At 38.6% G+C, this 14,370-nt stretch overlaps 1 protein-coding gene across 6 annotated transcripts in view; it reads left to right on the forward strand.

The window, feature by feature from the left end:
- Nucleotides 1-14,370, forward strand: part of ABHD18 (abhydrolase domain containing 18) — a 42,560-nt gene that overhangs the window by 20,959 nt on the left and 7,231 nt on the right. For 4 of the 6 annotated variants that reach the window (XR_004645809.1, XR_004645812.1, XR_004645811.1 and 1 more), the window contains exons 5-10: nucleotides 1,162-1,240; nucleotides 1,332-1,416; nucleotides 2,964-2,991; nucleotides 5,639-5,786; nucleotides 8,374-8,463; nucleotides 13,193-13,294. Coding sequence is in view for 2 of the 6 variants with exons in the window: in XM_034771193.1 (XP_034627084.1) it covers nucleotides 1,162-1,240; nucleotides 1,332-1,416; nucleotides 2,964-2,991; nucleotides 5,639-5,786; nucleotides 8,374-8,463; nucleotides 13,193-13,294 (532 nt within the window). In the remaining 4 variants the exon portion in view is untranslated. The remainder of the gene's footprint in view (nucleotides 1-1,161; nucleotides 1,241-1,331; nucleotides 1,417-2,963; nucleotides 2,992-5,638; nucleotides 5,787-8,373; nucleotides 8,464-13,192; nucleotides 13,295-14,370) is intronic. The other 2 variants (XR_004645810.1, XM_034771194.1) reach the window with 1 other exon arrangement.

Here is a 14,370-nt window from a genome sequence, read left to right on the forward strand (position 1 = left end):
AGTCTTAAGTTTTTCAAGCTTTGCTTTGGGCATAAAAATTTACCTCAATTTAGGAGGCCTTGGTGTCATGACATCAACAGCTGTGACCAGTCAATACATTTTTTGTTTTTTTTTTGTTTTGTTTTTGTTTTGTTACAGCTTACCTTCTCTGAAGACATTATTCAAAAAATGCTCAGTAGGCTTTTTACTCCGTGTTGTTGGGTATAAAGGGAGTCACTACTTAAAATTCCTGGACTAACTGATACCACATCTGAAAATGCAATTTACTAATAGTTTCCACATACTGTCATGCAGTGGTTAGATAAGTTATAGGTGCTTTTAAAAATCCAAAATACATTAGGTAAGATAAAGACAAGTTGATTTTCTTTCAAGCTCATAACATCAAATTAAATCCATGAATAAAAGTTCTTTTGAGCTTTAAGTAGTTTTCATGTGTGAAAAGCAGCACTTTGGTAGACTTTGTGTGCTTTTCAAATATGGATAGTTTATGCAAAAACGTTTACACACAACTAGCTAAAGAAGCAAGTTTTATTGCAACAGGACACCCCCTTGTGGTGAAATACCAATAGCTCAACAGAAGTGGTTTGCTTGTGTAGGTTACAGCTACAGGTGTAGGCCTGAGAAAAGCTTGGTGGGGGGTAAGGGAGGGACTAACTGAAGAAACAGTGATTTTTGGCAGGGGTGGGTGGGAAGGAGAGAAGGGAAAACTGTTTTTTTATATTTATATAGGAACACTTGTTAGCTGTATTTTTTAAAAAAACAACTTTATAGTTCCTTTTTAATTTTCAGTTTCAGTTCCCCCCCACTTAAGGAGAAAAGTGTGTGCTGTTTAGGGGATCTAGCCACACTTGCCTAATCTCAGGCCCCATGTCTCTATTCAGTAAAGTTTAGAATGCAGTAATGAAGTAGTAATCTCATTTGGAGTGTGACCTTTCAGCTCATAACTCCCTTTCTTCTTGGTGCTTGTGACTTTCTGAAGGTGAAAACTTTTGGATGTGTTCTTAATTTCATTCATGAAAAAATTATATTGCTAGACTAATAGCAGTTTGCCTGAGCATGTAACCAAACTGTTTTTTCAGGGTGTCGTTTGGTAGTTTAACTTGCACGAGTGTGAATGTCTTGCAGTGTTATCATGTATATTAAATAGTGTGCTTTTGATAGGTTTCAATTCATAATACCCAAGAGATGGAACAGCAAATACAAACCTGTGTGCATTCATCTAGCAGGCACTGGAGATCATGTAAGTATATATAACTTGAATTTCTCATTAATACTTTCAAGTTTAACAGTAATCTTTTAACTGTATTCTTGTTTAAACGTTTCCTCTTTAGTACTACTGGAGAAGACGCACACTAATGGCCCGTCCAATGATCAAAGAGGCTTGCATGGCTTCTCTATTGTTAGAAAACCCTTACTATATCCTTTTGTTGAAAACAAAATGCTTTAACATGTTTCAAAGTGCTAACCAAGGGGAGGAAGATAGAATAACATTATTTTATCAAGTATTAGAGGGGTAGCCTTGTTAGTCTGGATATGTAAAAAGCAACAAAGAGTCCTGTGGCACGTTATAGACTAACAAATGTATTGGCACATAAGCTTTCGTGGGTGAATACGTCATGCGTCTGACAAAGTGGGTATTCACCCACGAAAGCTTATGCGCCAATACATTTGGTAGTCTATAAGGTACCACAGGACTCTGTTGATTATTTTATCAAAATGGTACAGGTTGCATAGATGAGTGGTTTTCAACCAGCGGTACACAGAGGTCTTCCAGGGGTACATCAACTCATCTAGATATTTGCCTAGTTTTACAACAGGCTACATAAAAAGCACAAGTGAAATCAGTACAAACTAAAATTTCATACAGACAATGACTTGTCTAGACTGCTCTATATACTATATATTGAAATGTAAGCACAATATTTATATTCCAATTGCTTTATTTTATAATCATATGGTAAAAATGAGAAAGTATGCAATTTTTCAATAATAGAGTGCTGTGACACGTTTTTGTATTTTGATGTCTGATTTTGTAAGCAAGTAGTTTTTTAAGTGAGGTGAAACTTGGGGTATGCAGGGCATAGTAGTCTGGAAAGGTTGAGAGCCACTGGCATAGATCAGTTGAAAGTAGGGATATAGCTGTTGGTCAAAAAGATGTGACTTCTTACTGTAATCTTATTACATCAACCGAAGTGGTATCTCTAAGTGCATAACCATGGAATACAATGCAGATGATGTGTTAGACTGGCTATGTCATAAAGTGTTGCTCTTCTGAACTTAAAAAAAAAAACTTCCAAACCACTCTCCTTGGTTACTGGGGTACTAGTTTGATACTGATCTCTCTGTAACCCAGTTATCAAATTACTTGACAAACTTCTCCTAGCCATGGCCAAATATGTCCTTTTTTTTGAGGGGCGAGGGGAGAGGGTTGTATTTTTTTTTTTTTTTTTTTTTTTTTTGGACAAAATGTCTCTCTCCTGTCTTCACTTGTTGAATACAAACTGTTGGTACTACAAATCCCTTTGATAGTGTTCACCTGCCTTATCACTGACATTTTAGGCATTTTTTCTCTCTGTTGACAAAAGCTACCAGCCTGAATTCATCCTCCTTTCCAATGTTGGGTAACTGCCCCCAAATGCCTACACCAGGCTTCACTCAGAAGAATCAGACTATCAATCACACTTCATTTTTTTCCTTTACTACTTACTTCATTAGCGCACTGTCCTAAATTATGAATGACTTCGTCACAATTTACACTTGATTTTATTTTGTACCAATAAAACAATGTAATTGGGTAATAACTTAATTTACAGAATTTAATTCTTCATTGTACTGCTGACATAAGTGATTTTTAATTTTTGTCTCAATTTTAAAATGTAAGAGTTAAAATAAAAAGTTATGTAGTGATGCCTAGAAAATGAATATATTTACATTTGTTTATTTTCTTTAACTTGAGTCTTTACATGGCTGCAGAAAACCTAAGGACCAAATGTAAGTATTAAGATTACTTCTCACGGCTATTTTCTGTCTTCAAGACACTGGGTTTGTTAAGAAGACCAGAAACTTAAAACATAGAAACCTTGATAATGTGTTATAAATAGCAGCAAACTTGGCTCAGCTATACCTTGTTTATGTGAAGTTGTAGACACTTTGCTTGACTGCTTTATGTGGATTTTGATGCTTAAATGCCTAGGTTCGCACTTTCCACCCAAAGTAGATGGACTTTTTTAAAAAAACCACATCAGCAAGGGTGCAACCAAGAAACAATGCATTTTACCAGTTCGTACGTTGCACTTGTCCACAATCTACAACAACATATTTTTTTGTGCAATATTGAGTATCTTTGAAGAAATAGTTTTTGGGCAACATTTAAGTGTCTAAAGTTAGGCAACTGAATAAGTGACTTGATTTTCAAAGATGCTGGTTACCCTGAAGCTCATGCTAGTGGGAGTTGCAGCATACCCAGCATCTTTGAAAATCAAGTCACTTATTCAGTTGCCTAAATATGGACTTAAAAGCCTAATCTTGGGGACTAATTTATAAAACAAAACAAAAGGTTGGACTTTGTATTTGCAAGTGCTAGAATATAAATAGGACAATAGATCCTGTATCTGAGGCAAAATAAAGGTGTTAGTTTGCCAGATGTTCCTTGCAGATGAATAGTTATAAAAAGATTAAATGGAGGTGACTGGTTTAAAAAGACTGGTTTAATTCTGCTTGCTTAGCTATCTCCAAAAAGAAGAGGAAACTAATCTGTTTTTAAACTACAATTCTTAGAGCTTGTTGCTTCCAGTACTTCATTAACATCTGCCACAAGTTAAACATTTAATTTTCTTCTAATTTAAAAGCTAATTAAGAATTTACCCTTTGAGAGAAGTATCAGAGGGGTAGCCGTCTTAGTCTGGATCTGTAAAAAGCAACAGAGAGTCCTGTGGCACGTTTAAGACTAACAGATGTATTGCATGCATCCGACGAAGTGGGCATTCACCCACGAAAGTTTATGCTCCAATACATCTGTTAGTCTTAAAAGTGCCACAGGATTCTCTGCTTCCTTTGAGAGAAGTGAAAGTTAAAAGCAGTACAAAAAATAGCCTTGAGTACCTTCCAAAGTAATCGTTGCTGCATTATAATTAGTTTATTGGTCTGAATAATTTAGTAAATCTTAATTTAAAAAAATCCCAATAAAGGATTTTTTGGGAAAGTGTTCTCTTTGACAGATACGTTTTGTTTTGTTTTTAAAGATATCATTGTTTTGATGATAACATTTGGCATTTTTAAAATCACAGTAAGACACACCAGGTAGGTACAATGCTGGAATATTGTGGGTTTTCTGCTACTGGCATACTATTTACCTCAGAAAAACAAAGAAGTATAAAAATCTTTTCTCCACTATGCAAATTCTATGCACTAGTCACAGCTGTCCAACTTTATAGAATAATACTTCCATCTTGCAGATAATGGGCAAATGCTCTGTTGTCCCAAACTCCAATTTGCACATTTCAATAGAAGGCTTCAAAGCAGTAGTAGCACTCTAAGGAATGTACTTGTAAATCATTAAATTAGCATGACAGTCATAGTAGAGAACTGAAGTACCTTTAATAACAAAGCACTAAGCAATAGGAGGAGTGTTTAAAATATCCTAAAAATATTGGTCTACAACAGCCATTGATATCCTTGCTTCTCCCATGGCTTACAGAACAGTTCTAATAGGCTGTACTCCTGCCTCAAAATGTATCCCAAGTATAGTGATATTTTGGCACAAGAGGGCTATAGCCTTGTGTAACTTAGAGACATGATGTCAAAAACATGATAATATTTACAATAAACTGTTTTGTCCAAGTACAGTGCTGTAGTTGTTCTGTAAGCCATACTCCATTCACTTAAAAGTGTTCAGCACATGGAGTAATTGCACCGTTGAGCCCCAATATGCAAACAACTACTAGACTTTTGGTCACTGTGAGAATTCAAACTGAATAGCTTTCAATTTTTCTTTTTTGTTTTCTTTAAATTTGTTTAATGCATTGTAGGAGACACTACACAGATTTCTCAGTGCAGTGACAAACTTCCCATTTTATAATTTCAGTCTTACAGTGGCACTGATTGCTCCCAAAGCTGACTTTCTGATTGCTCTTCACATGTTGTATGCAATTTTTCAGTGATGTAAAACAGGTAAATAAGGAAAAGAGGTTGTCTCTGCCAATGACATCTTGTATACCTAGCACTGGATCACTTAGCTTTGTTTTCCTTAAAATAAAAAGGATCGTTGTTACTTCATAGCACAGAAGATTACTGCACATGAGTTTCCAGTGCTTGCAGTACCTTAGTTATTTGAAGATATGGTGTTCCCTAATTCTACACTAGTAATTTAGAAGATGCTTATTTCTAGTCCTCATTTAAGCCTGGATCACAAAAAAATTAGAAGAAGAAGAAACAAACACACGTCCTGTGGGCCTTGAATGCAGAAAGATACTGAAGACTTTGGACTCATTCCTTCTCTTATTGAATTCAATAGAAATTCAGTCATTGGCTTAATTGGGAGTATGACCAGGCTCCGTTTAAGAGTAAAAGTAGACTGATGAAATGAAGACTCTGCACATCTGATATTGGAAAATAAAATATTTCTTTTTTTCTTTTCTGGTGAGGAAAGAAGATCAAGTTTAAAAAATGTCTCGGACCTGTTTGTGATGGGAGGAGCTCTTGTTTTAGAATCAGCAGCGCTTTTGCACTGGCTAGAGAGAGAGGGCTATGGACCTCTAGGGATGACTGGAATATCCATGGGAGGACATGTAAGCCTTTATATTTACTGTTAGAAATTTGTTTTATCTTTTTTTTTTTTTATTATTTCTTAGCATTATATATGTATGTTAATAACTAGGGAAACCTAACAGCCATTACAAACATTGACTCTATCTCCCCTTGTAAGTACTCTCACACTTATTATCAAACTGTCTGTACTGGGCTAGCTTGATTATCACTTCAAAAGTTTTTTTTTTCTCTTAATTAATTGGCCTCTCAGAGTTGGTAAGACAACTCCCACCTGTTTATGCTCTCTGTATGTGTGTATATATATCTCCTCAATATATGTTCCATTCTATATGCATCCGAAGAAGTGGGCTGTAGTCCACGAAAGCTTATGCTCTAATAAATTTGTTAGTCTCTAAGGTGCCACAAGTACTCCTGTTCTTCTTCTAACAGTTTACAGTGTTCATAGGCTGATTATTTTAACATGAACAAGTTTAGAATAACGAGCAACATAACTTGATATTTAGGCATGACATGCCATTATTGAGAATATGCAGATGTATTCTCACTGTATATATACCATAAAACTCTTACAGATGAATGTTCAGGTTGTAGCAGTGTAATTCTCAATAACTTTTATTGTCATGCTGCTTAATCTGTTAATTTAGCTATTTAAATTTTGACAGACTGTAGGGCTCAGACCCTGTGGGTGAACAGTCCTCATCCTCAAAGGAAACCTCTACAAACCTTTCAAAAGAATGAGCCTGGGAACTTAAATTCGTAATTCTGCTAGATACTAAAAATCATGGACTGAATACAATTACTGGATTTATAGCTTATTACAAAAATCTATAACCCACTAACAATTCCCCAGCTGCTTTCTCCCTCTCCCCTTTCCTCCCTATGACTGGAGGGACGTTAATGGGCCACTTCACCTTGAATGGTCCTTTGAAATATGTGTTAACTACTTATGCTAAACAATCTGTTCCATCTTGTGTTTAGCTGTGACACTCTGTGCAAGACCATGTCTACACTAGAAAATTATGTTGATCTAACTTAGGTCAGCATAAAGCCACCACAGTTATTAAATCACTTCTATATGAGCACTTGTCTCCTTGTGATGGCGGTGCACATCCTCACCAGGAGCATTTGTATTGATTGTATTGTCAATGTGGGGCATTGTGGGATGGCTCCTGGAGGCCAGTAACAGTCTACGTAAGCAATGGAGTGTCTAAACTGACATTGCCTCGATCTAATCACATTGGCTGTGACTGTATGCCACTCAGGGAGGTGATGTTACTAAATCAGCATAGAGAGGCACTTACATCGGTGGGAGCCAAATTTACATGAAAACACTTCCCTAGCTAGGTTGACGCAAGGCAGCTTACATTGATCTAATTGTGTAGTGTAGTCCGGGCCTAAGTTTTCCCATACCTGAAGAACAGCTCTGTGTAAGCTCGACTCTCTCACCAATAGAAGTTGGTCCAGTAAAAGATATTACCTCACTTACCTTGTCTCTCTGAGATTGTAAACTCTTTGGGGTAGGGACCATATTTTTATTCTGTGTCTGTATAGCACCTGGTACAGTGGGGCCCTGGTTCACGTTGAAGGCTCCCAGGCACCATCACAGTGCAATACGTTTTTATGTAGTGTTCTTCATCCTTAGAAAGTGCTTTAAAAAGGAAGGTAAGCAGCGTTATCTCTATTTTAAAGGTTGGGGAAACAGAGGACAGGGATGGAATCCATACTCTCTGGACTCCCAGACTATGGCCCTGACCACTTTACTATGTTGCTTCTTTTATTAATGAAGAAGCATGTAATAGTTCTCCGTATTAAAAATGTGTGGGGTGGATAAGTACTTTTTTCTGCTATCCTCATGGTTTTGCAGTATGCCCAAGAGTATTCTATTAAACTACAGCTTTGAAAAACCGTGCAACTGGTGTGGGGAAGCATTTTTCTGATCCTCCTGTGTGCTGCATCTATGCTCCAGCATTTAGTGATGAATAGAACTTACCACATAGTGCACTCCGATAATTCTGAGGTGAGAGGGAATTATCTGGACTCTAAGGGAGATGAAAATAGAAGTCCATTTACATGCTCAATTCTCGTCTTAACCTTACTGTTTGTGGCTTGCAAATTCCCTAAATGTATTTCAAAAGCTGCAGAATTTTTGATAGTCCTATTTGTGACTCACCTTCAATTTGTTTGTTTTGAAATATGTTTATAAGGTTGTTGGAGGCCTTGAGGAGAGGGACATGTTGAAATGATAAATGAAGTTCTCATGGAAGAATCCTGATTCATTTTGCATCAGGATGAGTGTTCTATTAAAAGAAAACTCTTGTTCCTAAAGCAGAAATACTGCTACTTTCTCTGTGAACCAATTTCAAAGCTAACGTATCAAGGAGACTATTGGAGAGAATAGATTTCATCAGTCTTTCTGGATTTTGTGGAGGAGAAGTATATAACTGCAAAGATGCTTAGCACTGATACTACACGAGACAAGCTGTTACTGTGTGAAGAAATACTTTAAAGATGAGAATTCTAAAAATGACTAAAGAGAAATTTTGTTGAAATGTCTTATTAAAATATGCAGTAGAGCATTTGATATTGAAGTTTTTTTTTATTTAACAGATGGCTTCACTAGCAGTGACAAACTGGCCTAAACCATTGCCATTGGTTCCTTGTCTTTCCTGGTCCACAGCTTCTGGTGTCTTTACCACGGTAACTAAATTATTTTTAGTTTTGTTAATATTCTAGAATATGAACAGATGTGAAATCTTGAAGGTTTGAGTTGGGCAAATTAACATTAAGGGAGAGATTTTTTTCAAAGGCACAAATGGGAGTTGGATGTCCAACTGTCCTCTGAGCCTTCAAAATCTCCCCCATAATGATGCTTCTGGATAGAGCCTAATTCTAGAAGCTGCCTTTTGTCTCATGCAAGAAATAATGAAGCTGTGGTATCTCCAATGTCTACCTCAGACCCCCAGGATTTCAAAACTTTCCAGTGTTTGCTGCGCAGGGCGGCAGATCCACTGGAAATTCCAGTGGAAGTTGTCAGGAGAAGTCTCACAAGTTCCTTGGACATCTTACACACCTTCATGCCTGGAACTCTTGCAGTGCCCATAAATGAAGAGACCATTGGAGTCCAACAGGGTGCTTTGGCAGACCACCAACTTCCCTAGCTCTGACAGAGAGCAGATTGCTGCTACCAGGTGCTTTCATCAGGCTTTGAACTATTTTATATGCATCCTGTACATGGGTTGTTGGTGATAGCAGTGCCTGATGAGAAAACCAGACACTGTGGTCAACAGAAATCTACATCCTGAGACAAAGAATGCTAGAAATTTTTATTTTTTTGGTTGCAAAAATTATTCATCAAGTTGGCAAATGAGAATCTCTAGTTATCAGGCCTTAGTGGCAAAATATGATTACTTGAACTGGGAATCAATCTTCAAATTTGCTGACAAAATTCCACAGAAGAACAGAGGCGTGGAAATCTGTGGTTGTAGAGGAACAACTTGTAGCACACATCTCTTCAAGTGACTGGTCGATGCTGCGTACATGGCATCCAGTTCCATGGCCTCTTTGTCCTGATAAGATCCTTTTGGCTTCAGTTGTCTCGAAGCCCTAAAGGGGATGCGTGTAACAGTAGAGGCTGCACAGTTTGAAAGGTGCAAATGCTTCAATGCAAAGACTAAAGAGCCTTTTCATTCTCAAAAGGACTCTTGAGCGATGATGAGATCTCTAGGAGTTTGTGCTCTTGCATCAAAAAGAAAGCAATTTAGGCCTTAATCCTGTCAAAGTCAGTCCTATTATGCCCAGTATAGACAGTTTGAACTTCCCTCAAAATGCCAGCACTCCCAAAGGAGAGAATCTTCTACCTCTACTACATTTTTCTCACCAGGTTCTGTCTTCATCAAGGCAGCAAATATGACTTCTTGGTCAGGAGATAAGTGTAACTTATACTGGATCCTTTTTCCACCCCTTCCCCCCCCCCCACCCCATCCTCCTTTTGGGAAATATTAATTTTATTTTTGTGGGGCCTGATACACCATCACCACAGATCTCTGGGCCCTAAAAACTGTAGAGATGAGATACTCCATCCAATCCCAAACCCTCTCTATCCAATTTCCCCAGCACTTTCTCAGGGACCCCGCTCATGAGTATGCTACTTTCAAGATTCAGAAGTGACTGAACTTCTTAGAGCAGTGGAAGATGTGCCTCAAAAATATATGGGCAAGGGGGGTTAATTCCCAAGAAAAAGGGAGCAGACAGGCCCTCTATTCTGGATTTCTGAGGCAGCTGAACACCTTTACGTGCAGGCTGAAGTTCAGGTTGGTAACTCTGGCCTCAGCAATTCCAACCATAGATTCACAGGGCTGGAATTCAGCTCTTGAACTCAGACACATTTTCATAAAGCAGTCCATCCTTCCTACAGGAAATATTGAAGGTTCCAGGTGGACTATTCCCACTAGCAGTGTAGAATCCTGCCATTTGATCTGTTGACAATACCATGGGTATTTATAAAATGTGCAGAAGTAGTGGCAGTTTACCTGAGAAGACCAGGAGTCCAGATTTACCCATACTTAGGCCTTGGCTACACTTACCCGCTAGTTCGACAGCTGGAAATCGAACTTCTGGGTTCGACTTATCGCGTCTAGTCTGGACGCGATAAGTCGAACCCGGAAGTGCTCGCCGTCGACTGCGGTACTCCAGCTCGCCGAGAGGAGTACCGCGGAGTCGACGGGGGAGCCTGCCTGCCGCGTGTGGACCAAGGTAAGTTCGAACTAATTCGAACTAAGGTACTTCGAACTTCAGCTACGTTATTCACGTAGCTGAAGTTGCGTACCTTAGTTCGAATTAGGGGGGTAGTGTAGACCTGGCCTTAGATGTTTGGCTCATTAATGTGAACGCTCCACAATAGGTGACCAATTACACAGCAGACAAGAGGTGGTCAGGAAAATTCTGATGAAACATTTTTCTTTGGAATTTGCAGACTTGTCAATTGAACCATTCCAGCAAAAGTTTCAATTTTAATGACCTCCTCACGGACTCCAGGCAGGGCCAGCACTTCCAGGGCTTCCTAGCTCCCCTTCTTCCCTCCAAGATGGCTGCCAAGGGCCCTGAGCTCCCAAGATTACCAGCAGTGATGGCTGCCAGGAAATTGGGAACCTTGGAAACTGGACTTTGGACTGGATTTGACAATTTTTGTCAGACTGATCTGCCCATCACTGAATAGTGGTCGTGAAATTTACTAGACTTTCGTTGTCAAGTTAATAAGAGTCTGGTCAGATTCATGGCTGCTATTCAGTGGTGTGCACCTGTGAAACTGACAATCTTTTTAGTTTTGGTCATGGGCTCTTTAGATCTTCCAGGGTCTTTGGCTCTGTGGCTGCCTACCAGGTTGGCAACTGGGGATCAAGGGGAGCACGCTTTGGGAAATACTACATTCTATTGCTTCTGAAACACAATATTGCAGGATTTCAGTTTTTGATCATTTGCACTTTTGTTTTTCATTCCATTTTGGGATGAAAAATATTTCTGAAAATTCAGATTTTCATAGAACTAAAATTTTGTTTTTTCAGTCATCTCTGCTGCATATTCTACAACTTTTCACCTCTCTAGGGCTCAAGGTAATTGAAGAGAAATCAGTGCTAGTTCCTATTTTAAGGATAGAAATTATAGGGGCAGTTCTGGACTCCACTACAGCAATGGCCCATCTGCCCCAGAAAGATTGCAATCCATAGCGGATCTTGTCAGCCACCTACAAGTTCATTCTCTGATATCTGTGAAATTTCGCCTCAGAAACTTCTAGGACACATGGCATCCTGCTTACACATAACTCAGCATGCCTGACTTCACATTTGGTGTATGGAAGAGTGGCTAAAGTCTGTATATCAACCCAACAGATATCACCTATACATGAGGGTACAGGTCTTCCCAGAAGTCTTGTCATTAATTTGGTGGAAGGACCTTCTAGAAGTTTGTAAGGGAGTGCCCTTCTCTCCACCATTGCCATCAGAAACTTTGATAGATGCTTATTGGGTGGAGTGCCCACTTAGACAGTCTTCAAACAATAGGCTTGTGGGTACATCTACACAGCAGCTGGGATATGTAATTCCCATCTTGGGTAGACATCTGCACTAGCTCTGCTCCTAAAAATAATCACCCAACTACAATTCAAGCCAGCCTCTTGGATACATACTCAGGTAGCTAGCTGAAGCCACCACCTGTGCCACTGCAGTCACACTACTATTTTTAGGCGCTAGCTAGTGCGTGCATGTCTACTTGAGTTGGGAATCCCACCTCCTAGCCACTGTGCAAATGTACCCTTACTGCTAAGGGCTATTTATCGAGTGTGCACAGTATTCCACCAAATTCTTAAGAGTTTATTCAGATCATGATGCACAATACCACAGCAATGTTTATATGAACAAGCAAAGGGTCTCATCCAAAGTTCTTGCTTAACATAGTGTCTGACTTCCATCTTATCAAAGTAATACCTCTGCCAGTCTTTTTTCCAAAGCCACATTCCAACAAAGGGGAAGCTAAACTTCAAATCTTAGACATACTTAGGGTACTTTCCTTCCAACTTGATAGGTCTAAACCGTTTAGGATATCACTTAGGTTATTAGTCTGACCTCTGTCCCTCTCTTCATAAATTACTATCAGTGCTGGGGCTTTATCATTTTATTTCCATATGCATTAAGTTGTGCTGTAAGAGACTCACCTTTTGAGGGTTACACATCCTTCCCTCCTCCACTATTATGGAATTCTGTAACACCTGGTTTCTGTAGTGGTGAAGGAATTGAGAGATGGTTGGGGACACCCTACCATTTATACCCTTAGGTTGGAAGTACAAGGATATTTTGAGGGTGCAGTCACAGTCCCAATAGATTCTGCTGGCCAAAATAATCTGAACTTGAATGCATCGGACACTTGCGCAGCAACAATTGAAAATATATAGACAACACATCTCAAAGAATCGCAGTTACTGTTGGGTAAATATGATTCTTACTGGTATAGTAGCCATACACCACTGAGTTCTGTATTACACCCATGCCTCTTTTGATTGTAAGCGCTCTATGGCAAGGACTTCAATACTTTTTTACACATCTGCTTATTGTAGAGTGGTCTGATTAATGTACAGGTGAGATGGAGCTTCAGGGGAGGTATGTTTTTGTAATGAAAAATGCAGTAAAGTTTTCAGACAAGAAATATGGTTATGGATATTCTTGTCTGATGTTTCCTATGGAATTCATTACAGCTTCTAAGTCAACACTGGCCAGAATAAAGTTTGGGAATCTTAACTTTAACATATACAGATTTAGCTATTTTCTGCATCTTTCCTTAGTTCTACTGCCTTGGACTTTGATGATCGCTTCAGAATACATTCTTTGGATTTTTTTTTTTTTTATTCTGGGAATTCTTATTTGCACTGTAATTTCAGGGTGTGTTGAGCAAAGCAGTGAACTGGAGAGAGCTAGAGAAACAGTACTATACACAAACTGTTTATGAAGAAGAAATCATTCAAATGCTTGAATATTGTGGAGTAAGTACAGTTTGTTTTTGCTATTAGCTTTATGTAAAATATAGTTTACATACAAAATCTGATCGAATACATAATGTCATGTCTAGATACTTTGAGCAGACATTCATTATACAACATGTTAACATTAATGGTTTCTTACATTTTTGATTTAGTTTAACAAATATTTGATGCAGAAGTACCCTTTAAATAAGCAAAGATTAATACCTCCTATTTTCATGTAATGCATTTTTATAAGTGTTGAACTCTCTTTAGACTACTGTTCATGACCAGCTATGACAGACACCAGTTTACTCTAGTTTTCAAAATCAAGGTACATAAAAGCACGTCTATTAATTTATCATATCTCCATGTCTAACAAAAAAAAAAATTCTTGAGTGCTAGATTTAAAAAAATTAAGAACTTCCAGAATGTTCTTTGAAATGTTAGTTTTTGTAGGGATGGGGAATCAAAGCATTGAAAACCAAATTCCCAAATGTCAGAAAACTAGCCAGATAGCTTGGTATAGTGTATTGAAGGCCATGTCTACACTACCCGCCGGATCAGCGGGTAGTAATCGATCTATCAGGGATCGATTTATCGAATCTCATCTAGACACGATAAATCGATCCTCGAATCGACGCCCGTACTCCACCTTGGCAGGAAGAGTAAGCGGAGTCGACGGGGGAGCCACGGCGGTCGACTTGCCGCCGTGAGGACGGCCAGGTAAGTCAAACTAAGATGCTTCGACTTCAGCTACGCGAATAGCGTAGCTGAAGTTGCATATCTTAGATTGATCCCGCCCCCCAGTGTAGACCAGCCCAAAGTGCCAAATAAAGAAGTGACTTACTGTTGAATCAATTACCTTGCTCATTCTTTTGTTGAAATATTTATACATACTTCAGCAATGAAAAAAGACATGACCAGCTGTGAGTATATGATATATTATGAAATAATTGTTTACCCTAAGAAGAAAATATCTTGTGACGGTGTAGTGGGTTAAAATTCTTCCTATACGAACGCTGTTATGGCCTGATTTTTAATGCGCTGCAATTTCAATTTTGTAGTATTGGCCTGGATTCTTTTAATTGTTTTAGTAA

The sequence above is a fragment of the Trachemys scripta genome, chromosome 5 (genome assembly GCF_013100865.1).
Source record: "Trachemys scripta elegans isolate TJP31775 chromosome 5, CAS_Tse_1.0, whole genome shotgun sequence".
In the NCBI taxonomy this organism is placed as follows: Eukaryota; Metazoa; Chordata; order Testudines; family Emydidae; genus Trachemys; species Trachemys scripta.